At 40.5% G+C, this 26,551-nt stretch overlaps 1 protein-coding gene across 2 annotated transcripts in view; it reads right to left on the reverse strand.

The window, feature by feature from the left end:
• Nucleotides 1-26,551, reverse strand: part of ATP2A2 (ATPase sarcoplasmic/endoplasmic reticulum Ca2+ transporting 2) — a 43,169-nt gene that overhangs the window by 12,591 nt on the left and 4,027 nt on the right. For both annotated transcript variants that reach the window (XM_063416071.1, XM_063416070.1), the window contains exons 4-9: nt 22,325-22,429; nt 18,729-18,867; nt 8,361-8,441; nt 6,862-6,947; nt 5,398-5,862; nt 3,037-3,125 (exon numbers count right to left, since the gene is read on the reverse strand). In XM_063416071.1, the coding sequence (XP_063272141.1) occupies nt 3,037-3,125; nt 5,398-5,862; nt 6,862-6,947; nt 8,361-8,441; nt 18,729-18,867; nt 22,325-22,429 (965 nt within the window). The remainder of the gene's footprint in view (nt 1-3,036; nt 3,126-5,397; nt 5,863-6,861; nt 6,948-8,360; nt 8,442-18,728; nt 18,868-22,324; nt 22,430-26,551) is intronic.

Here is a 26,551-nt window from a genome sequence, read left to right on the forward strand (position 1 = left end):
ACAATGCTCATTAGTTATGCACTTGGAACTACAGAAGTTGTTGCTGGGAAGAGCAGGATTGATAAAATTCTGGAGTTTGGATCAGAATCGTGAATGGAACGAGGAGATCACTGCTGACATCACTCCCAGAGTGACAAAACCTCCCTTGCTGCAGTGACAGGCACACAGCAGCCTGGACAGAGGCTCAGTGCTGAGGCACAGCCAGGCACTGCTGGGGCATGTGCAGGGCTTGCAGGGGAGATCCAGGCAGGAGAGGGATATTGCAGGAGACCTGAGGAGTTCAGCTTCCTTCCTGCTTTACTGCAATGCATGAAGTGCATGCACTGGGCAGGCATTAAAGCATTCTCTTCAATTTTCTTTACAATTGATGTGTATTACACGTGAGCCTCCTCAAGCCATGAAAAATGATGTAATTTCACGAGACTAACTCCACTAGAAAAGAAATACTTTTTCCCAGTAGTGATACACATTTAATGACCAATATCTCAAGGTTTCAGAGAGAGGGAAGGTGCATTTTCCTGAAGGAAAGCACCATTTTGACATCACAAGTAAGAAGTAACTTCTCTGCTTTCACTCTTGGAAACAGTGAATTGATTCCTTTTCTGGAACATTCCCATACTTCTACAGCAAGCACAAAAGAACCAAGACAGTGTTCAATACTGTTATTTTTCCCCCAGAAAAATAAGCAAGATGGAGCTAATATAGAACATCTTTTATTAAAGCTCTGAAGGAGGGGGGAAAAAAAGTCTGATGGTGGAAAGATGTGGATCATTACTCCATAAGAATTCACAACACAGATGATGAGATGTCCCATTATGTAAGCTTTTGTTCAGTTGTGGTAGTGCAAACAAATTCAAGTGTTGTGGAACAACACCAGAACAAAATGCATCTGAAGGAAACACGTAGGTTTTTAATGTTTCATTTGGCATATAATCCTACAGCCATAAGCTGTGGCTTTAAAATCCAGCTCTCAGGCTGTCACCTCGTCTATCCCACCCAAAACTTCCTGTTTTCACCTATTCTGAACTCAAAGAACACCAGCATATTGGAATATGCATAACTGGTTATACCAGAGTGTGTATTTTAGAACTCTTGCTTTTGTGCTCCTTATCAAAAGTTTCTGAAGAACAGATGCACAGTCTAAGGTGCTGGGATCAGTTTTGGATAAAGGAATATTTTTTTCCTTACAGCTTCAGGTTTTTCAGGATGAACTCATCTGAAGGTCAGATGCAGTCTGCCAGCTTTTGCTGCAGTTCTTAATTATTGTTGGGTTTGTGCTCTCAGTTTGCTGAGACACGGCAAAACTACTCCAAATTTTGACAATTTCCCAACATCCCTGGAAAATAAATCAGTATGAAATCTGGGAGGGTTTTAGTAAGAAATATTTGTGGGTTTATATTCTGAATGAATCTTAGGGGAGAGTTAGGTATCATATATTTTAACAGTAAGTGAAAAATTCCTGATTTAGTGCAAAAACACTTAATGGTTATGAAATTGAATAGGCTGTGGAAGCCCACAGCGTCTGAAGTACCAAGTAAGACCTGTCAGAAATGGTTCATATCTGGAGCAGCTCCTGCTCTCGGGCAGGGCAATGGATTAACTGCTTCTTAACCTCCCAAACTTCATTTGCAGTGACAGTCACCTTGCTTAAAATCCCTCCAAAGCCACTGCTTTAAAAGCTGTCCATAAATGCAGAAATAAAGCAGCCCTAAGGGTCAGAGCTGAGTTTCCCTATGCTCCAGTAAGAGCCTTTCTGAGGCAATTTCCCTCCCTCAGAATTCCCCATTGTCCCTGAAGCGAGTTTAACACACTTGTTCACATTCCCTCAACTTCAGCAAGTGAAAACAGCACATTAACAAACATTGCTGTCTGTCTCATTATCCCCCACATCTGTCACCACGCTCTATTTTATTATTTTGTTTATCTGGAGCTCTTGTGAGCCCAGCTGAAGTGCAATAGCTGGGAGTTCTGCAAGGTCTGGAGTCACCTTGTCTAAGCAAATGCTGCCTCCTGAAATGAAAGCGTAAGCTTTTGACAGCAATTAGCTTTGAAACAAAAAAGAGAACTGGGGAATTAAGATTTCCAGCTGCTGGGAACACCAGGGTCTTAACTGCTATGGAAATTAAACAGAGATAATCACTATTGAGATGGGCATGATTGCAGGAGTCAGAGGCACAGGAGTGAAACAGCACAAGGCTGAGATGTTTACAATAACTGAAATTAAATTCTACTTCACCCACAGCAGAATTCTACTCTGCAAGTAAAACTGAATCGGTGAGATTACAAAACACATGGAGGACTGACCAAGTAAAAGGAGCTGTAGCAACCCAGTAAAAAGAAGCTTTTCCTCAAGAAGCAGAGTCCTAAAAATTCCTGAAGTTTTCAGGATGAACCACTTACCTCACTAGCAGAGACTTGCAGCTGATAAAGTAAACCAAACCTCATTCCTTTCCTAAAGGACTGGGTTTAACAGCAGCTCAAATAGCAAAGCCTGGGACAAACACACACCAGCTCCAGTACCAATAAACTACTGAGGCCAGGGACAGGAATTTACAGCCCATTTAAAAGGTAGCTCCAACACATTCACGAGATGCCTCAGGAAAAACAACTTCCCTCTCTCTGGGGCAGGGAAATTGGAAACACTGAGCTCACAGATTAGCAAATGCTCACCTCTTCAGATTTACCGAGTTTTTAAATAAAAAATGTAAACCTCACTTAGAAGCTCTGAGATATTGAAATCTTACTGGACTTGGATTAGCTATAATAAATCCTCTCTACCCCTAATTAATTTTTAGATTATCGAAGGAACATTGCAATACTGGAAACTCTATTCAGTTTTATGAAGGTTTACTTTTCTACAATTTATCTTTGTTTTCCCATTAATTACTTTCCCCCCAGCCCTTCAGTGTTCATTCTCACTGGCTGACCTTCCATTTATTAACAATCACTACTGAATATTACATGCACCCCTTTTCTAGACTACAGTAATAGTGAATGCATAAACAGACAAATATTTAACTTGAACAGAACACTTACACTTCTCCCATGGGAGCATATGTTGAACCAGTTACAGTGAATTCATTCAGAGAGCAGCTGTCTCCTTCTACTCTGTCCAGGATAAACATCTGAAATTAGAGAGTTAGAAGTGTTACTATCTTTGAACAATAATTAATGCAAGAGATTTAAACAGGCCTTAAGCAAGCAGGTACAAGAGGCAAGTTCAGTGTGAACAAACCAACCAGACAGGACCTGATTCTGTGCACTTGGATCCCACATATGTTTGAGCAGCTCCACACACTGGAGGGAACAGCCCTTCTGCCCACAGATCTCTTTGGAAAAGAGCTGAAAATCACAGGAACTGTGCACACTTCAGCTGGGAAAACCATTCACACACCACCTGACAGTCCTCACTAGATCCAAGCTTTTTCTAAGCTTCACATCTGTACATGAATTCTCATGTAACAGAAATAATGAATTAATGCTCTGCTTTCAAACAGTCAAAAGCAGCTCAGCTGGACTCTGTCAGCTTGGACACTGACAATTTCTCCCAAAATCAAAATCAAAGCATCTACAAATAGGAGAAGCTGAGAGGTAAGAGGTGATGTTTTAGCAAGAGCCAGACTATGGCCAGTTTCTCTTAATACCAGCCTCAAGTGAAAGTGTTTCCTGTCCTCATTTCCAGTCACAAGTCACTTTATCACACAGGACACTGGGAGTTTAAACCAATCAGGCAACTCAAGTGCTCTTCTAGCAGTGGTGAAATGATACTTTCAAATTCAGACATCAATCTGAAAGATGCAGTTGTACTTCTAAGAGATCTGCAACTCAGTCTTTCCTTTTTTTCCTTCTAGGAGAGCTGCAGGCAAATTCACAGCTGAGACAATGGAGATAAAAACCACAGTGCCTGAAGCTGTCTTACTCTCATGGCTTGGAGCAGCACTGGAGAAGATAATTTCTCACTAATTGATGGTGTACCCTAATGAAACTTCTGATCCACTGGTTAGCACAGGCCATTTTGTCACATCACATTTTAGCAATGTCCTTCTGTCCCCTCATTGTGCTGCCCTACATTTTATACAAGCATCCTCACAAAACACAGCCCTATGAAATAAACTCATTGTTACAGGTATTAGAATTTTGCTGTATTTTTGAAAACTGCAATTCATGTTCTTTTGCAGAAGTCAGAGGTTAACGAGGAACCAAGCTGTGCTGGACAAGATCTAAAACATTTAGCCCTCTAAAAAAGGAGCAAAGCATTTTGAGCTTTTAAATAAACACAACTTAAATGATGAGTTAACCAGGGAAGCCTCCTGCTTTTGGCATCTGCAGGATGAAAAAATCCCTGCAAAGACTAGGGCAGTTATGCAACTCTACTGCAAGTAACCTCCTCTGGAATACTGATGAGCAGCTGCTTTGTGTCTCTTAGGTATAAATACTACGATACTTAAGGAAGTAGAACAAGTCAACCACCAGTTAGGAAGAAAAAGCCATCAATCACATGAGAACAAAGTGCTTAGGGCTTACAAACTTTCACCACTGGTGTGCAGTGCTCAACATGCACACATTTGGAATTCTAACCCAGTGTAATGAGGCTCCGGACGTTTCATGTTGGAGTGCTGAACATCTGAAGTTATTAAAGAGAAGAATTCAGTGTTTTCTGCATTAAATCCCACCACAGAAGCACAAACTGGACACTGAACATGCATTTTGTTAAGTGACCAGCCATGAAAGTCCCAAATTAGCCAACACTAGCCAGAGTATTGGGGGAAGGAAGGAGAGGCACAGAACTCACGCTTACCCAAAAATAAACCAACATTGAAGATTACCCTGGCAATGCTGGTGCTCAAGCTGCCAGATTAGTCAGTGCTGCACACTGAAAACACTGCAGTGATCCCACCACACCAGCAAAGCCACTGAAGGTAAGACAACCAAATAAAGGTGGAACCACTCAGGAGAGAAAACATCTCTGACTACTGAAGTTACTGCAGTAAATCTCCTTTTCTCATAGTAAGTTTCTCCACCATTGTTGTCTTTCTCAATTAAGAGGCAAGTGTTTGACACTTACAGCCTGTTCTACAGTGTGACTTTCTAAAAGAAGGCATAAATCACACCCAAGAATTACCAGTAACCTGAAAGGCTCACAGACAAGTCAATGGAAAGCTGCTTACAAACAACTTTCCCCTCCGTGAGTGTGGGTACAGCTATTTTTGGCCATGACTAAATAAGGAAAGAGACAAAAGCCTTCAAGACTACACAGTGGAAAACCGAACTCAAAGTGGAGCCTTATCTTAGGCAAATAAAGCAGCATTTTGATGATATGAGAACAAAAAGAGCCGGGATCAGGAGAATCTGAGCAAGGCTGACTCCTGAGAGCGGCTGCGGAGAAAAGGGACGTACCCTGCACACGGACATCTGGTTGGTGGTCAGCGTGCCCGTCTTGTCGGAGCAGATGACCGAGGTGCAGCCCAGGGTCTCCACCGAGGGCAGGCTCCTGACGATGGCGTTCTTCTTGGCCATCCTGCGCGTGCCCAGCGCCAGGCAGGTGGTGATGACGGCGGGCAGCCCCTCGGGGATGGCGGCCACCGCCAGCGCCACGGCGATCTTGAAGTAGTAGATGGCGCCGCGGATCCAGGAGCCGCCGTGCACGGGGTCGTTGAAGTGGCCGATGTTGATGATCCACACGGCGATGCAGATCAGGGAGATGACTTTGGACAGCTGCTCCCCAAACTCGTCCAGTTTCTGCTGCAGGGGGGTTCTCTCCTGCTCGGTCGCCACCATCTCGTCACGGATTTTCCCGATCTCGGTGTTTACCCCTGTTGCAATAACCACCCCCATGGCCTTACCAGCAGCAATGTTTGTACCCTGAGGTAAAGGAAGACGAGGGAAAACTTGGAGTCTGTCTACAAACAGGGTCTGTGGGTGACTTTCTTTTGTTTGGTTTTTTTATTTTAAAACAAACAAACAACCCAAAACAACAACAACAAAAAAAAACCCCAAACCACCCCCAAAAAACCCCCAACCCCTTGAACTAAACCACCTCATACAAGTTCAGACTGTGCTTCAGCCAGGATATGGAAAAGGGTGAAGAGGAAGAGGATGCCACTGCCTGTGTCTGTAAGGGAACACTCCAGGGTGGAATTTCTGCTCCCAGAACAGGCTCAAATCGAGGCAGTATTGATCTCTCACCAGCACCACAGCCAAACCCAGCTGCTGAGCAAGCAGCATGTATTTCAGCTGGAATACTGAATGTGTTTTACCTCTCTTTTTTAAATTAAGGCTCTGTTTTACCAGATTTAATGTTATTTACTAGGAGTAAGAGGTGTGTTCTCTGGGATTCCCTGTGTGAAACACATTCAACATGGAAAGGAACAGTAACATTAAGCTGCCTGCCAGCAAAAAGTTATCTTCTTATCTGAAAGAGATTTAATACTTCCTTCAAATAAACTTGAACAAACTGTTTCATTTCTATACAGACAGCCAGTTCTCAATTTTTAGCTACACAACACCACCATTTGTGTGGGCTCTTATCATGGTGAAGAACTATTACTTTAGGAAATTACTGCAGAAATACTAAAAGTGTGTGTGCTCCACCCTCCGAGACTTCCTTGTGAAGGACAAAAATACTTTTCCTCATATAGACTGGTTTCATCCAGCATCTTCCCCTGAGGACAGCTTTTATTAAAAGTTAATTCTAATTTTTTATGTATTTAGTTCAATGTGTATGGAGACACACATAGAAGTATGTACAGAGAACACAGCAAAGTCATGCAGTTTTGGGGAAAGACCTGAGGTTTCGCACATTTTTATCAGCTTCAGTGTTATTTTATAAATGTTTTGAGAACTTCAAAATGAATTACTTACAGAAAAGAGCATGTTCTTCTTGTCTTGATTTACAGCACGAGGATCAGGCACGGGGTCCGTGTGCTTAATAACAGACACAGATTCACCTAAAATAAAGGTAATAGTCTAAGAAGAGATTTTGTATCTGGAGTCCTAAGAGAATTAAAATTATCATCTTCAGTCCTGAAATTTCTAAAATGTCAAAATTCTTTCCTCAAATGATCCTAATTTAATTTTTTAAGTGAAACAGGAAAGATTTCAGTTGGCCAGGAAAGTTGAATGTCTGGCTTTTAGCAAAAATTCTGTATCAGTTTCACAAGCAGGTCACACAGGTATAGAAAGGTTCCTTTTCTTTAAAAACAGGTGTTCATTGCCACACCACATTTCACAAGGTGGTGCTCTCAGCTTCAGTCACTGAGTTCCACTACTTCATGTAAGCTCAAGAAAGCCAAAGCTTCCTCCTTTTAAAAGGATTTTGTTGAGCAGTATCTCAGACTCAGTCCTATTTTATCAGACAGGGAGACTTAAGCATCAACTTGGCTGAAAACAGCAAAGGCTTCCTTTAAAATAAGAATTCTGTTACTTAAATAAAGGCAAGGAATAGTCCCTTTTTACAGAATTCTGATGAGCTATTTCTACTTATTCCAACAGCTTTACAGGCATGGAGTGCATCCATTTTCCTATGCTAAACATAAGTGAAGCTTGATCAGTCTTGTGCTATTCAGGATCTGTGGTGAGAAACTCTGGAACCTGTTTCAAGACAGATTCAAGGATGAAAAATAGGCTTCCTATGAATACTTGACTGTTTTAAAATTCAGAGCTAGTTAACATTAATTTATGCTACCAAAACAAGCAGACAGATCTCCATGTTCCAGCTGAGAGAAAACTCTTGTAGCATGCTTGGTTGATTCCCAGCTTCTTTCCTATATTCAGAAGTGCTGCTACTTTGTTTTGTTTTCAACAAATCTGAAAAGGGCTCTAAAAATAGTTCCTGCATTTCAGGGCTGGTACCAGAAAACACACCAATGTGTGTGCACAGAATTTGAGCAAATAAGGCTCGAGTGCACTAAGTCTTCAGTGGCAGCAGCTTAAAAGCTGCCAGAATTGCAAAAGTTGTTCTCTCCTGTTGCAGAAGACATTTGGTAGGATTTACATACTTTCATATTGGAGTGGTGACATGATGTTCAAACCTAGAAGACTCTGTGAACTAGAAGAGAAATTCTTTTCTTTTTTTAAATTTTAGTTTCCCACAAATTGCTTGTGTCTGCTGGGGGAAGGGGAAGACCAAAAAAGCATTACAAGACTCAGTAAGAATGTTCCTCCAGCTATAGGGAAAACAAAGGCAGTGATGAAGCAACACATTCAGCCACTCTAGAAGTTACCAGATCAGAAATTTACTGCTCTTGACTGCAGAGAACTTCAATAGCTGCAGGCTTGCTTCTAATGGATCATTGCAAACAAATGGTGAAAAGGCACTTTCAATTATGCACCTAATTACATAAAAGTCACAGAAACTGTACCTGTGAGAATTGACTGGTCTACCCTTAGAGTTGTAGATTTGATAGAAGTAATTCTTATATCAGCAGGAACTTTGTCTCCAACTACAAAGAAATGACAGGACAAAGTCAGAGTTTTGCTGTTTCAGAGATGACTGACCAAGTGTCCCTTACCTCCATCAGCCAGAAAAATGAATTTCCAGTAACTGCACAGGACTGAGATCACCAGAGTTTATTGCTGCTTTTGTCACTTGCAATACTCCCATTTTCTGAGTATCCAACACCACTTTGGCAATTTAGACTTGCCCCTACCTAACCTCCAAGAAAGAGGCTGTAAATCACTGGATTGTTTTTCTAACCACATGGCCACTTGAAAGCAAAGGGAAAACATTCTCAAGAGCAAGGTATCAATTTCAGAAGACATATTTATAAACAATCAAAACCCGTAGCTAAGGTGAATAGAGTTTCCTTTTCAGAATAATTGGTCCTGCAGAGCCTTTTAGTTGTTTTCTCTATGCCCAAAGTGAGTCCTCTGCTCTCCAAAGATCACATTATCTACACCTATTTATTTAGAAAACGAAAAGAAGTTGTGTTTTCCTTTTCTTTGGCACCAATTGCGAGAATAACGTGCTTCTGCAAATATGCTCTTGTAATGTTATACTTTGAATTCTGCCAGATGTTTTAGAGTGGGAAGTTAACCTCAGATCACACAGTAGCTTTATATTTCCAGTAATGCTGCTCTATTAAATAACCACAATCCATATCTCAGTTACAATTCTGACAGATCTCTGTTGTGTTTATCTTGCCATGCACATTTCTACTTTGCAAAAGACAACACTAAAGAAAAAATAATAAAACAAACAACCCACAAACAACAGAACATACACTAACAAGAGCTTGAGACACCAAGGCAGCAGATGATAAAAGTTAACACCACACTCCTAAAAATGGCAGTGACAAATCCATTTGTCAGTTGAGCTCCAGCATCCTCAGCATCTCAAAATTAATTCTTCTCCCTTCCAACTTCCTTACCCAGCTTTTCCTAGTTTTTAAGAAAAAAACTAAAGCTCTACCATTTTGTGCCTACTCCAAATAAATGGCTTCACGCAAATTAACTTGCTAGAGCATATTAATGAGGCACATTTCTGATTCACATGGAGGGGTTCGACATTCTGCACGTCAATATTGCTAATTAATACATGATTGAACACTTCTAATGTAATTTAACACTGCAAGCACCCAAGTGTCAGCTATATTATTATAAAATAATGCAAAGAAATAAAGAAGGGAGAATAACTAACTAAAGACAGCTGATCTTTTCCGTAGGTGGAATCTGTGTCCCTGCAGTGAAATTAAAATAAGCTGCAACTCCTGCAGGAACTGCTTATGCAATCAGCAGCAATAATGCACATTAAGAAATAATATCATGAAAAACTCTACAGTGGTGTCACTGCCTTGGCTCATCCAACCCCTCCCACCCTGCAGTGGAGAACTGTGGAACAAAACCCTGAAAGGAGAATGAAGTGCTACTTCAAACATCAGGAAAACTTGCACCACGTGACTTTCTGTAAATTCAGAGGAACTCCAACCACTAAAATCAGCAAAAGATTGTAGAGTTTTGCCTGTAGAGTTACACATGAGTTTTTCTGAGCATGTGTATATGAAAGGACAAAAAACCCAGCCACAAATGTGTCATTATACCATGTGAATACTAATTTAAGCCACAATGCCCTTGAGCAGCAAGAGAAAATAGCCTTAGACAAACGGTGACCTAGGCCAAAAAAGGCAAAACTATTCAATTGCTCCCCTGGTCTGAGGAGGGTTATTTGCAGACACACAGTAGCAGCTGCTTCTCAGATATGGCTGGACAGGCCAAGCCCTCAGAGCAATGTGCTGAGAGCTCTGGAGACCTGCACAAACCTCTCCAGAGCACTGCAGAACTACAGCCAGCCCACTTCCACCACGCCTGGCAGCACTGGAGAAGATGCAGAACACAAAAAAGAAGCTGCTAAAAAAAAATCTTAAAACTAGCAAGCTACTGGGCAGAACACATGGCAAAGTTCACAAGTGATTTTTTTAACCTAGTTCTGATTTCTAACCTACTTCTGAACTGCTCCAAGTTGTTCAAACTCAATATTCACAAGACTTAAAATACTCGGAGAGACCCCTCTAACAGAATGTTGAGATTCAACATCAGTATTTCCACAAAATCTACTACTGTTGTTATCAATTGCCTGAATCACCAGAACTGAAGCATTAAATTTATTATGACAGCGCAGCTTTATAAATTTATCTCAACAATTGAAGATAAGGCACATTATTCACTCACCCTCTCTGACTGGGAAGGCTGTAGTAAAATATTCAAGGCATTTCCAATAGGCAGGAAAGCTGCACATCAGGGTCAATCACAGAGACATTTTAACAGCTCTTTGTAAAATAACTATGAGACTAAATCATTTATAGTCTTGAATATACTTTCAAGAGCACAACTGAAACTTAATATAAATAGGAAGTCATCCTATGACACAGAGGAACCACAGGAAATTTTCAGTGAGCAGTGTACTACAGATTTCATCTACAAAAAGAAGGCTTTTTTAGCATATACTTTAAAGCAGGAAAAAAATGGAGGGTTGTTGTTGTTTTTCGGGAAGCTTTTTAAAATTCATATATTTCAGACACAGAACTAATGGAAGTAATACCCAAGGCTTGAAAGAAATGAGAAAGTGTTTATGTACTTGTGTTGTTCAGCACAGAGCTGCTACAGTAAATGACATAATTCCATAGCCTGACACCTAAAATAAAAAGTCAGTTGCAGAAATATTTTCATCCATTATTTCAACCGAAGGTTTTAATCCTAAATAGTCCCTTGATTTCCACAACAGCTCTGAAGAAATAAAATAAGCTGCTTTCAAAACTGCCCAGGTACGTGCTCTGAAACATAATGTAGCCAAATATATAACTACTGATTAAAAGAGCCCCACTCAGTACAGCACTGACTGTGTTTGGAGGAGTGAGAGGAGGGTTTGGTTTGAATCATTACAGCTTTACCCACAGAATCCTTTTACTCATGCACAGAATTTTAGAATTTTAATACAGAGCTTCTGCACACAATAAAGGAGTCTGTTTAAAAACAACCTGGTCATGGACAGGGGGTTAAAAATCATAAATATCCATTTTATTGAACTGTGCATGAGTCTACACTGAAATAGACAATTTACAATTTCTACTCAGTAAGTACTGTAAGCAGTACTTTGTTGCAATATGAATTTAAATTTTATGTCAGTTGCTTTAAAGAAGCCACATTTTTTCACTGAATACAGGGGTAATTCAGTATTTTCAAGTAGTGGGTTCTTCAGCCACCTAACCAGCAATGCTACCTTCCAAAATTCCCACTGATTACAGCCAACACTCCAACCTTTCTTCTCAAATTTAAAGCTCCCCAGCCCTTATCTTTCTGCTCCCAGTGCTGTGGCAGTGTTATGGGTCCAAATTCCATCCATATGAACAATCACTGACATATATATTTGATTTTTACACAGTCACTATGCTAGAGAACAGTCCTCAGAATAAAATTACAGCTTGGAATGTGTACTTTGAACACCAGGATCAGCTCTGTTAACTCTGACCCCTCACACCCCTGGAGACTTGCTCGGGTTTACAGGCAGAGATGTTATAAAAAGTGAAAAGTTTTGCTTCTTTTTTATGTTAATGTGTTACAAGAACAATTCTTCTTAGCAAAGAAAGTGATCTGTTTGCAGAGAGTCCCTCTCTGTGATCACAGCAAGAGAAAGGAATTCTTCCTGTGGCCATCAGAGGAGCTGTTCATATACAACATGTACCTCACACTTTCTTATTGATGTTTATCATTAACCAAAGCCAGTGTCACCCTGGATCTGCTATCAGCACGTGGGGGGTTGGAATTGGACTTTTGTAATAAAGATTATCAGTACAGCTCCAATTATTCTATAATTGAACAGGTCTGGAACACAAACAGTTCCTGAAACTGAGTAAAAGCATCCCTGAACCAATTGCCATAAACCACCAAATGGAGAGAACAAAACAAAAAAAAGTTTAATATATTAAGGTTCATTGTTGACAAGTTCCTGCATTTTGGTTTTTAAGACACTATGGCCTTTCTCCTGCTTTATTAGGATGTTTCAATTTTACCATTTAGCATTTTAATCTAGTCTTTCTAGAGTAGAAATACTATCAAGTTTAGCAGATATAACCTACCCCACTGCTACTAAAACTTCTGAGTGAAAATACACAGGGTTTTACCATCAGAACTAAAAGAAATATTAATTCTTTTGCCAAAACCACATAAAGTGTTAGCAACTATTTTCTAGTTTAACATGACATATTACTGGTACAGTTATTTAAATCACTTTTCCTAGTGAGATATTTAGTCTCTTTAGGAGTCAGTCATTTCAGCACACACCATTGCACGAATATTTACTAATAAACTGAAGCAGGTGAAACATCCTACATGAAGAACTGAAGAACTCAGTTTAAGAATTGAACAGATTTAAAATAACAGATATGGGATGCTGCACACTTCATTCAACAGAACTGAGGATTTTCTGAGTGCTGAATTGAGTATTGCTGGGGACAGTAATATTTAAACCTCACACCTGAACAGAACAGTTTGTTTTTATTTTGAGGCAGAGCTGCTTCAGCACAACTGGTTTTTGTATTAAACTTCCTTAACACCAGCTCAGCTTAGCTCCTCTTCTCCCCTTGTACACACACAATCTCATCTTCCTATTGTGCTCCATTTCCTTAGACCATCAGAAACATAATTTTTCTTCCGTAGTAACGGGTTTTAAGTATTTAACACTTCCTGAACAGGGCATAATAAAACAGTACCAAAAATCAGAAGCTCTACAAAACAGGAACATAATTGAGCCCATCTACACTTTCATACAAGGCCAAGAATGTGTAAGTGTCAAAATTAGAAGAGGGATTATGAACAAAATTTTAAGTCCGAGTTTCCACTCCAAACCAGGAAGGTAAAACTTATTTTCCATCTAGACAGATTACACCAACAAAGGTCCAACAGTTGTAACCATAGTAGTAAAACAGCACTTGCTTTCACTACCAAGGTGACAGAACAAGACATTTAAATTCATTCTTTGCATTAGACAATGTGTAGGAAACAGCTTCTATCAAACACCTTTTCTGCATTCTGGGCAGGCAGAAAATATCCCCAGAGCTTACTGTGCAGGATATGCAAGGTGTGAGTATCCTAACCCAGAAACTGTTCAAGGTAGAGGTTAAAAAATTTTAAACAACACATATATATTATTTTCTTATGAAGGAAAGGCAAAAGGACAGGAAAAGCTTTGCTTTCTGGGAGCAAAATATTTCCAGGTCAAAACTGAGGGTTGAGAAAAACAGAGATATTGTTTTAAACAGTACATAAGACTTGAATTTTTCTTAACCTGTTTCTTTTCATTCTCTAAAACAGACTTGTCATTCTCTCTGAAGAGGGCACCAGAACATTAGATAAGATGTGCTGATAGACAGGGACCCCGCTTCTAAGTCTGCACTCATTTCTAAACCACATTTGTCTAGTTTTAGCTTTTAATTAGTGAATCTATTTATACCACTGCCTACCAGATGGAAAAACTCTTGTGATCAGCCTACAAAAATATCTAATAGCAGAAAGAACAGACTGGTAAGTTAAGCTTCAACTCAAGCCAGGTCAGGTAGAGAACAACAACCTCACACCAGAGCTGAACTCCTTTTTCCAAGTTATGCTGCATTTGGGTAACAGAGGAACCAAGAGCCAGAATTCTGGAAGTGCAGGAAAGTTTCAAGTGCAAGTTTTCTTTAGCCTTAAAAAAAAAAGCTTCCTTTGTCAGGGTAATACAGTAATAAGTGAACATTATGTTCAAGCTTTTTGCTCGGCACTGTTTCTGCTTAAACAAAACCCACTCAGTATCAGTTCTGTCAGAGTACAGAATATCAGGTATATTCTCATTCTTCAGGCAACTAAACCTGAATTAATTTTGCTATTTCTACCAAACGGTTTGGTAACTCTGAAGGAAAGTGCTATAAGAATTGGGGTAAAAATTGTAGTTGTGTTTTGCAATATTTCAAATGTGTGCTAAAAGTGACACAAGTTTAGGCCGTGCCCTGAGCTGAACCTCACATAACTCCAGACTCCAGTGAAGTATGGAATGGAGTTTGGACTGTGTCTGGTTATCCCCAAGCTGCCTCTGATGTGCTGGCCAAAGTGTTCACTGAAGCTCACAGATTTATGCACTACTCGTACATGTATTTATTAACCACTGATCTTAATTTCCTGTCTTTTCTGGTTCAAAAGCAGTACTTTAGGAAAAAAAGCAAAAAAGTGTATTAAAACCCAGACACAACAGTTTGCACCTGGTGGGGAAACACCCACAACATTTGCAGTCAATTCTTTTTCCCCAGCAAGAGGAGCTCTCAGCAGTTTGCTTTAGGACAGCCTCCAGCAGGTCTCTGCTCTGGGCTCAAGCCTTTTCTCCATCCTTTTCCTTATTCTTTCCGATCTCAATACTTTCCCAGAAAAAGTAAATCTGCATCCCTAGCACCAAGTCTGAAAATCAATCCTAGTTGTCAGAAAAATGACACAGGCACAAGGATTGAGATGTTTTGGAATAAAACCTGCAACATCCATGTTTTCAGTTGTCCTACCAGGGAGAACCTGGAGCTCTTCACAAGCACATGGGAGTTTGACAGAATTCACATAAAGAATCTTCCTTCCTGACCTTCTTCATCTCAAAATTCATCTTTCTTCTATTATAAGGCACTCAAGAGTCCTAAAGTGCTCTGCAGTTGGAATTTAAAGCCTCAAAGAAGTTCTTGCCTGCTCTGTGCCAGGTATGGAACTAAATTTTCTGGAATATACACTAACTTAATAAGCAACAGCTTCTGGCAACTCTGTGTGTATTTTTAACATGTTGAGTAGTTACAGATACAGTAACAGATGACAAGAACCATCCTTCAGAAATTCAGGGAAAAGAGGAACTACTGTGGCTGTGCTTTGGTCATTTACTGACTGCAACTATTGAACTTTCATTTATTAAATTACAGAAACTCAGATACACTGTATCTACTCCAGAAAATTTTAGACAGGAAAATACAGCGGATGTGAACAAAGGTCATTTCTGTTCCCAAATGTGCTTCTATTAAAAAATACATGATTTACAACCAGTTTATCCCAATTTTCAGGCTGAACTTCATATAAAACTTGTAAGAGTAGGGCCACGCTATTCTAAATTTCTCTTTAAAATGTCACTTTAACCCAGCCAACAAAAAACTCAACTAAACCAAAGTGTATCTAATCTATTAAGATAGCCCCTCGTTACAAGTTTAGAGTGTGCCCTCCAATTAACTGCAGCTTCTACAACAACACGATAATCCATTTAAAGGCAGGCAAACTGAAAAGCCATGTGAGGACAGCATCTGGATGTTTGTCACTTCATCAATTCTAAGAAAAACTCTGTAGCTTAGTAACCATCACACACTACAGCTCTGAGAACCATGCCTGCCACAGGTCTGCAAGCAAATTTAAGGCACACATCCCAAATTTGTGATCCCAACATCCCAAACAGCTCCTGTTCCTTGTACAGTACCTTCTCCACCATCTCTGCTGAAGTGAACATGGAGGAAAGTCTTCCTAATATCATGCTGTTAAAAATTCATGTCTGCATGTATCAAAAGCAATCTAACAATTCCTCCAATGTAGTTACCTCTGTGTCAGACCCACACACAGCTATTTCAAATTAGCAAAGCTGCTACAGCATCAAATACAACTATTTTGCAAGGGATGACTTACAGAAATTTGTTCACTATTAGTTACCAGCACAGGGGAGAAACCAATCACCTGGGGTTTTTTATGCCACTTGGTTAAAGACATTTGCCTGGACACACAAATGTCATTGGCACTTTGCCAGGAATTCCAGAGGCAGATATGTATCCCAGCATGAAGGGCCCTGTCACTTCCCTACATGGCCATCTTTTTGCAAACACCATGTCAAAGGCCATCGCAGGCCTGCTGCACTTGAGGCACAGGCATGCACAGAGTCTCTCTCACCTCCAGGGCTTGACACCAATACTGGGACGTGGTGCATTTATTGGCTCTTCTCTACTTGCTCTGTGGCTTTTCTCAGTTTGATTGCAATTCAAACTTCATCATTGTCTAGCTACAAGGATTTATTATTTCACTGTTGGAAGTTGTGTTACACTGAAGCACTGATTTCTCTATTAAACAGCACATGATTCATAATCAACTGCAGCTTCAAGTGAAGGCAATTACAGTGTGTTGTTTGATCCACAAATTTAAGTGAGTATTTTACCTAGAAAAGCTTCTACAGTCCATCAACAAGCCTATCTTAAAGGACAGTCATAAAACTTGGATATTTTTTGGGTTTCTACATGAGCATATTGGCTTAAGCGTGCCCTTACTTTTTAAAAAAAATCAATTTTACATATGCTGGACTATCAGTCATTGTTCTACAAGCAGATTTTAAAATGATGCAATAGTAACCCTATGATAAAGAGGACACTATGCTTGTTAAAGGCAGCTTGGTGTTACAGGCACATTGGTTATTCCCAGTTCGTTTTTCTCCCTCAGACATACACCTTTTAAACAGAGTAATTGATTTTATTGGTACTGACAATATACAGCAGGTAAATAAAAGCCCAAACATCCCCCAGGTGTTCTCATACAGAATAAAGGCAGAGCCAAATTTGAAGATGAAAACACAATCTGTACCTCTTCTGAAACAGCAGTGAATCAAGGAGAAAGGTGTTCTGTGCTCTAAACACCTGCCAGAGCACCAAAATCCAGCATTTCTCCTTAGTGATACCCCAAACCAGTGCAAAACACACACTCATCAACTCACAGTTCTACCAATTCTGCTTTAAAGTACCAAAAACACAACCCGAGCGTATTCCCGTGATGAAAACTCCTTCCAAAACCACCATTCCACTGCTGACATTTAAAAACAGGATAAGGATTTGGCCCAGACATCCAGTGCAGAGTCTGTAATTGATACAGCTCTGTTTGCCTCAAAAGGACACGTCAAGCACAGCAGAAAGCACTCCCCTTGCAGAGCACAGCACAGCCAGTGACAAGGCATCACAGCTCACCCCTCACTTCACTATCACCACTTTGGCTTTGGGCTCGTAGCTGAATCACCCTGAACACAAAACAGGGGCTCAAAACAGGGCTCAGCCAACGTTAAAAGTTTCTCAAGGAATGAAAGCTGGGCACGCAGCCAACACCAACTTCATTCTGAGTGCACACTCTCTTTGCCTGCTAATTAAAACAGGAGGATAGTCAAGTTTAAGGGTATATATTTATCTCCTCTTGAGACAGTTACCACCTCTAAAATCAAAGTGACACGAGTGCAAAGTAAGTTTGATGTACACCCTGCATTGCTCCCAAAGGAAAAATCACTCAGTTAACAGTTGATAATGACCTACAAAATCTGAGCATGCAACGCTCCTGACACTCAGCAAGAGCCACCTAGTTTAATCTGGGAAGGAACAGTCAAGCCCAGTTTAGAGAAAGAGTTATTACTATGGCATTATCACCCAAATTACGGAGCTTTAGCCAAAAGTATATAACCCTTCTATTTTTGCACTCCTTCCAAAGACACACCTTTTAGAGCAAAATGAGGATATTAGAAAGCTCTAATTAGAAAGCAGAAGTCCAGTGATGTCCAGTTTTAAGACTGGCACTTCAAAAGTTTACCCAGGAGAAACAGGGAGCTCTACTCTGCATAGCTCATGTATCTGAGATCTGTGCAGCAAATCGTCAAAAGAAGCAATAAAGAATTATGAAAGATCAGTGAAGTCATGTGCCAGTCATACTTTCTGAGAGGACAGAAGGCATTTGTGAAGAGAAGTTCAAAGGCACTGCTACTACAAGTCTAAGAGCTGGAGAAACACGTTCAGATGAAATAACAGAGCGTGACCAAAAACATCTCTGCACTCCCAAACCTAAGGAAACTGAAGACATTTAAAAACCAGGAACAAACATCCACTCTGTGATAGAAAAGCAGACAAATTTTAAGACACTCTGAAAACAGACACTAGAAAACAAAATTTTAAATTCGTGACAAGTGTTAAAACCACAACTCAAGTTAAGATGCTTTGCTTTTAGACCTACCAATTAAACTAAGTGGCAATTTGAAAAACAATCCCCTCCGTAGAAATGCACATTTAAGGTAATTACAGATGAACAGAAGCAAGATTGTTCTTAAGTGAAGCATATACTTAGGAGTCTGAAAACTCCCCCCAGGGCCTCAAATCATTAAGACAAAGCCCCACAACAAATTTACATTAATATGCTAATGCATATTAGCATATGCACTCATGCACCACATGAGTGGGTCTTACCTGCCACTTCCACGATGTCACCTGGGACAATGTCTCTTGCTTTAATCCTCTGGACACTTTTTCGGTCTTGTCTATACACTTTGCCCATCTCTGGTTCATATTCTTTAAGAGCTTCAATAGCATTTTCAGCATTTCTTTCCTAAAAGACAGCAAAAATGTGTCATTTTTAAAGCCCTCAAGGAAAATAAGCCTGTCAGATTCGATTTTTCAAAAGCATTATCATATGAATGCTACTAAGCCAGCTCAGCTATATTTCTTCGTAGAGAACATTTTGTGCCCCCTCCCCTTATGAGCCTGCTGACTGGAAATCATTAGAGTGTAATTCAGGTGTTTGTGGGCCTTTAGAACACAGAAATTGTTTATTTAAACCCTGCAGCACTTCCCATCAAGAATATCCACTGCGTTGTTGCAGGGAGGCCACACTAAGAGTTCCATGTCACATATGGATGCTTTTTGACATTAAAAAAAGCAGAATTAAGATTTGTGGATGCAGGTGTTGGCTGTACCGTGGCTGGAGCAGCTTACACTCAGCCTGGAGTGGACCAGCACTGCTAAATTTCATTTACTGACACAAATCAACGATCAACTTATGATGAAACCAACTTATTATCAACTTTATTTCAGCAAAGCAAGTCACGCTGAAGTGAAACTAAAGCATACACTAGAAACTTCCCCAGAATCTCTGAACAATTTACAAACTCGGATGAATCCTCACACAGAACAACCTTTTGATTTCCACTAACACAACAGCTTTCCTATCTCAGCTGCAGTCCTCTCACTGAGCACTAGCAGAGATTGGTATCAGTGTGATGCCACCTGGATAAAGAACTGTACAAACCAGCAGCTTATCAGTGCTCCTTCTCTAGCTCCTGGAGAAAGAACTTATTTTCCATTTCCCTGCCTATTGACAAGAACAAACGTCATTTAGCCCTGATAATTATAGATAATGGTAGAGTGCACAGAGTCTTTAGAACATCTGCCCTTCAAATATACATCAGCCTTTCCAGATAATGAAAAATTCCTCCTTGCATGTCAAAGCAGAAACAAAACCATCAGAAATTCAGATGCCGAGGAACTCACCAGCTCCTTGCAAGAGTGTAGCTGAAAATGACTGTTACCAAAACTACCTTAAGGAACTAACATTTACATGGCACAGCTCAGGGTCTGGCAGTGCAGATACCAGCACAGACCCACAAAGCTGCAATACCAGCCTCATATTCCACCAGGTGGATTAATTCTGCTCCTCAGCACTAAAAAACCAACATTGCTTTTCTGTGGACTATGAGTCACCGTGAGGAAAAACCTTAAAGTCTCACAAAAGGAAGGTTACTTCAGCAGAACTTTTTCTTCAGAAAGGAGAAATAAAAATTCAACACAATGACCCAGGTGGCCAAGAAGGCAAATGTCACATGGCTTGGAGCAGAAATAGTGCAGCCAGTAAGATCAGAGCAGTGCCCAGCACAGGGGATGGGCACTGCTGAGGCACCTCCAGTTCTGGGGACAGTTTTGGGCCCCTCATGACAAAAAGGACATGGAGGGGCTGGAGAATGAACAAGGAAGGAAAACAGAGCTGGAGAAGGGTCTGGAGCACCAGGAGCACCTGAGGGAGCTGTGGGGGGCTCAGCCTGGAGAAAAGGAGGCTCAGGGGGACCTTGTCACTCTCTAGAAAACAAACAGAACAAGAATAAACATCCAAGTTGCACCAGGAGAAATTGAGAATGGATATTAGCAGCAATTTCTTCACAGAAATGGCTGTCAAGCATCCAAACAGGCTGCTCAGGGAAGTGGATCAATCACCATGCCTGCAGGTATCTAAAAGATGAACATGTGGCCCTCAGGGACATGGTTCTGTGGTGACCTTGGCAGTGCTGGGTTAATGGTGCGACCTGATGATCTTAAAGATCTTTTCTACCCTCAACAACTCCATGATTCAGCTCATTCAGCCAGCTCAGTGTGCTAGACTGAGTCTTTTGCTGCTGTTTGCCTCAAGTTCTGCTAGTCAGACTGTCCTGCAGGCACTGAAGCACTGGCAGGTGGCTCCTGGGGAAAGGTGACCGGGAGAGGAAAGGCTGAGGGCGGCAGTGACTCAGAGCTCACATCTGGTACCTGTAGGAACAGATACATTCATGGGTGGAGACTGTGTACTGTGGCTGATTTTCCATGCCCATTACAACAAGGGAATGAGTCATTTCACCTGGGCAGCAACTCTCTTGCACAATGAAGCTCCATACATGTAGAAATGGACACAGATGTGTTCTTTGCATACTGTGACATATGAAAAAACCCCTGATTATTTCCTACAACATGAGAACAGCTACACAAGAAAAATCCTCAGACTATACAGACAGCTTTACCTTCCATTTCATGCTTAAAACTAGTACCTGCAGAACTGCAGCTCAAGAGTTTCAAGTTAAACATTAACTCTTGCACAATTACTTTATGAAGACTCGAATATAAAGTGTCAGTTTAGGGGCAGTGCTGTCAGCCCTTGACCGACGTTCTCTCTTCCCTGCACACCTGCTCCTGCAGGTTGGGCAGCACGCTGGGTACTGCTAAAAACTGAATTTTGAGGAGCACTCCTCAGCCAGCTCACCTGGAATAGCACAAAGCAGAGCACAGGAAGGTGTAGCAATGCCACTCAAGGCCACCAGCAGGCAGGGGCCTCTCTAATATGTTGTAACCTATTAATGGGACTCCTCCTTTTAATTTTTGTTATTTTGACCAGTTTGCTATTTTTTTAAAGCATGAAGCCTCATGCACTAAGAGAGCAAGTAATTATGTCATGCTAGCACTCTCCCTTAGGGAAAAAAACCCAACAAAATCAACCAATCATACAAAGAACTTAACATAAAAATCCTAGACCATTTTCTATCTGCAGGAAAAAATCCTCTAACAAAACATCCACTGTCTAAAGTGATCAAATCAGCAAACTGAAGTGATAAGAACATTTTTGTTTTGGCATCTCACGAAGTGTTATTTTATGTTATGATACTACTGTCTATATGATTTATAAAAAGGCATCAAATGAATGTCACAGCTGACAGCGTAGGAAAAGTTTTACAGTATTTAGATGTTTTCAGAAGAAACTTGTGCCTTTTGACAGACATGCAGTCTTAGGATGTACACTTAATAGGTACTGCAGTGATTGAACAGGGAGAATTAATACTGTATTAATAATTTATGAAAACACAACAGTTGTCTCAAGAGGAATCAAGATTACAAGTGCTCCATCCTTTGTTCATTGGTTGGGAAAAAAACCCAAGCAAACCACTCCAATTGTTCTTAGCTTTGCAAGGCCTGATTTATTGCCTGAATTCAGGGCTTTATTCAGGCCTGTCTTGTTCATGTGTTCAGCAGTGTGTGGCCAAACACACTGATGGGCATTCTGCCTTTCTGGCAACACTTCTAAAGCTTTCATTTTACCTTTAAGTCAACACTTTCTGTTGAGAAGCTTTATGGTTTGCTGACTCTCAGGAATCTGAAGTTAGCAACACGTCCTACTTGCTTTGTAACAACACCCAGCACTCCAGTGCTTCCTCTTAAACCATAAAACCCCAAAACATTTGTGATTTGATGCTGTGTAAGTCTCTGCATACCTGCCAAACTCCCACAATTGCATTGGCTACTAATATAAGTAAGATTACAAAAGGCTCTACAAATGCTGTGATTGTTTCTTCACCTTCTTCAAACCAGGCCAGGACCTGAAAGAGAAACACAGTGATTTAAATTCCTGATTTACACAGACACCTTGCAAACTTCACGCCTGCTAAGTTTCAACTGCTTAGACCTCAGCACTTTGGAAACCCCTCAACCTACCAAGTTTGTAGTTTTGTAATTCATGAATGAGTTGGCAAAACGCAATGGAAAAGGAGAAAAAGAATCTTTACTAAAGTAGTACAAAGTTCATTTTAGAGGCCTCTCTTCTTTTAAAGGAGTAAGCTATTTATCTGGGAAACAATTGCTACTGTTGCTTCAGAAGTGAAAGCAGAAGTTGTGACAACAGTTATGACAATGAAAATATTATTTCATTACTGCATTAAACAGGACAGATTAATTTGATTACTTCAAACACTAAAACATTGCCAGAATCTGAATTTTAAGCAAGTTAATTGCCCTTTACCAGTAACTTAGCCACACAAATGGAAATAGCTTTACAATTTTTGGTGAGTAGATGCAAAAAAATAAGTATCTACTTATTAAAACACTAGTAGTGTCTTACTGAAGCACCTAAGTGAATGGTACAGTTATATCTGAGGCTAGATTATAAACCATGTAGCTGACAAAACTCAAAATTGGATTTTAAAAGGTGAATCAAAACTTGAGGACTTGCATAAACGGCTCCACATAGATTTTATTTTGATTCATTTGTTTTAAAAGTGCACTCCAGTTTTAGGCATCTGTCATTCACTTGACTTGAACATGTCAGGGCCTCTGCAGAGTGCTGTGGTCACTGATGAAAAGTCAAGTTAACGTGACCAGAGAGGAAGAGCGTTTTCGTCAACATGTTGAGCAACAGGAAGCCTGGAAAGTGACAGTAAATAGGAACAACGTGTTGAGATAATTAGGGCTGGTAGTCAGGCAACAGCACTCTGAATCACTGGAAGACTGCAGCGAGCAAACTGTTAGTAAAGCAAGCCCATGATTCCACCAACATGCTGCTCCGAGCTATTGCTCAATTGTGAGACACTGCAGGATGTCAAAAGGAAGGAGCAGCAGCATGAAAGCCTCAAGCTGAAACCAGACTGTCGAACAAATCCAACACAACAACCAATTTTTATTACAAAGGGATAAACTTGTAAGATGCAGGTTGTGATTAACACGACTGCAGCATTCCAACTGGCAATGCAACATTTCGAGGGTCTGTGTAATCCCCCTGCAGAACAGATTTAGCTGGGATCTCTCCACACCTCGGTGCTGCCACACTGCTGCTCTCCAGTCCCTGGAAGTGCTGCCTGTGCTCACCCCACACATCCCCGTGCCATGGGCAGCCTCTCCGCTGCACCACAACTGCTGCAGGAGAGGCCAACGGGGCATTTCCAGAGCTCTCAGCGTACACAAGGTCACACGCTGCCATCAGAATCTGCTTCTTCCCCCTCACTTTTTACTGGAATTCTGTAGAGCCCACTTTGCTTCCAAATAAAAGCAAATACATTCAATTATGCTGTGATGTGCTTATCTGAGCAGGCACCTACAAGGTTAACTGGAATAAAACATCTGCTTTACATGACATTAAACCAGAATCTTCCCTGGTTTAAGACCACGCGTGCTGTAAAATAACATTGAGAAAGGCCACAGCTTCCAGAGGTAAGGGAAGGAGCTACAAGGACAGCAAGATCCAAGTATGTCAAGGAGAGCCAAAATTAAGTTTTCAAGGGATCTTTTCTTTCAATAAGCCATTATTTCAAAAGAGCAAATGAACTCAAATTAGAGATCCTGAGAGTATAGAGTCTGATGGTTTAAATCTTCACTGCTGTTTTTCTGATGAAATTATCAACCTGTGACAAGACTAAAGTGAAGTATCTAGTTAACCCTGCAAGCCAGCAATACACATTTCTCTCTCCAGAAGTTTCTACACAATTACTATCAATGGAACAACCCAAGCTCTAATTCTAGAACAGTTAATTAAACATAAAATAACCAGATACATTGCAAGTTCTTGGTTTTGCTATAGCAGACTACAGCTATATTAACACTTCACTTAGGGTATTTGTGATACACAACACATTCTGTAACAGATCAGGTTTATTATATGATAGCAGTCTGAAGTAAAAAAAACCAAAACAAAGCCAAGAAAAACAAAGAGGAAGTAGAACAAGCAATAACAAATATTTGCATTTTTAGTAACAACAGACTATATGCTGAGGCCTGGTAAAGACCAGACAATTCTTGTCCAAGTCACTGAGTCCTTGTCAGAAAGTTTCCACTAGCACAGTTTTAAAACCCTGAGAGGTTTACAGTGAGAGATCTCATTTTTTTTTCAATTTTTACTCAGAAGGGCCCCACCATGTTTCAACCCTAATCACTTTAAGACTCACACGTAGAACAGCTTAATTTCCAGGTCATTGATCTTCAATGCTCTGGTCAGGCACTACTGTCAATAAGTAAAGTCACCACATACTTAAGAAAGAGTAGGAAAAATAAGAAAATAATAAGACAATTGCTCAAGAGAAATGCAAACCTAAAAATATAAGGGAAATAATAGCAAGACATGAAAGCCCCTATCAAACAGCCAACATAAGCAGCTTAAAGGACAACTTTCATTCAGTATATTTGCTTTAGGGCTGCCAGAGCTACGGCTTGCGGAGCCTATTTCAAACAAAGCCTAATGGGGTGGACCTGCAGGACTCTGAGGCAAGAGACACACAATGCCAGGCAAACAGCACTTGGTTATTTGCAAAAAGGGGACAGAGGTACAATGCCAAAGTGGGCCTGCAGTGAGGTGAGCGCTGACGGGAGCGCCTGAAACAGCGCGAGTGCCCTCACAGCTTTTTCCATTTCTACAAGGATCTCCCAAGTACTGTCAGGGAAGTTATGGAGACAAGTTACCTCAGATGACTATGTATCATTAAGTAACAACAACAGAATTGGAGAAGGGGAGTTTGGAGACAGAACTGTGCTGCCCAGCAGGCTGTACCCGCTCACCACTGACAGAGGAAAAGCAAATACTTTGTTGTCAGCAACCGAACAGGGATTTTTGTTTGGTTTTCATTCTGACAGTGGAAACTTAGAAGCAAGCTGGGAGAGGCAAGATCTCATCCCAACAAAAAGAAGCCATGGATTAATTAAAGCAGGTCATACAAAACGCATGGACTGCTTTTAAGAGTTTTCTTCTCATAGGATAACGTGATTTCGGTTTTCATGTATTTTGGACAGAGTATCAACTACTGTTCAGAAACCCTTCTTTTAGTGATTTTTCTTTTCAATACAAATTATCTTAAAATTAAGCAGATGCAAACTATATCAGTAGTTCTGTTCCATCCATTTCAATTATACTGAACATCAGGTAACATTAAAGAAAAACTCCCAATTTCAGTTCCATGATTCAGTAGATTTTTGTCTGCTACACAAGGTCAGGGAAAAAAATCTCAAATGCAAACTAACACAACTTGACCACATGTACAAGACTTAAGAATTTCACTGAGTTCACAGAACGTATGCACCCATCCAATGTTATTCCTTATTTCTGAAAATAAATATATCGTTTATTACAGCTGTAAGAGGAGAAAAGATACCACAGTTTAATTTGTACACCACAAAACGGAATCACAATGACTTCTCACATTTTTATCACCCCTACCCTAATGCTAATGAGCAATCTAAGTTTAGCTAAAAGCATGTCAGTGTCACATTCTACAGCAACCCTTATCTTGTGCCACACACTCACTGCTGCTGACCTAAACAGGTAAGTTTTGGGGTGATTTCAGGGCAAAGCCTGCAACACTGTTACTGACACATCCTACTTCCTCCAAGGAGACCTTCACTCACCTCTTACCACAAACTAGGTTATACTCATGCTAATTTACAGGTTATTACAATCTCGGGGCTAAAGCACAGTGTATTGTTTTAATCTAAACACAGATATCCACTATTAGGAAACATTCTCAGGACATTCACTTCTAAGTCAGCTTAGGAATTAAAGGAATAATTGAGGGGAGGGAATGCTCTTAGGATGCTGCACAAATATTAAAGTTTTGTTAAGAGTTTATAGCCTATGTCGCACCTTGCAGGAGCAAATCCACTGCGATGCAGAGCTAAGACTGCAGAGTTCAGCACACACCACTGCTTCAAGCATCCACACTTCACCAAGGAATTATTCTACATCA

Source organism: Prinia subflava, chromosome 19 (assembly GCF_021018805.1).
Source record: "Prinia subflava isolate CZ2003 ecotype Zambia chromosome 19, Cam_Psub_1.2, whole genome shotgun sequence".
Taxonomy (NCBI): Eukaryota; Metazoa; Chordata; class Aves; order Passeriformes; family Cisticolidae; genus Prinia; species Prinia subflava.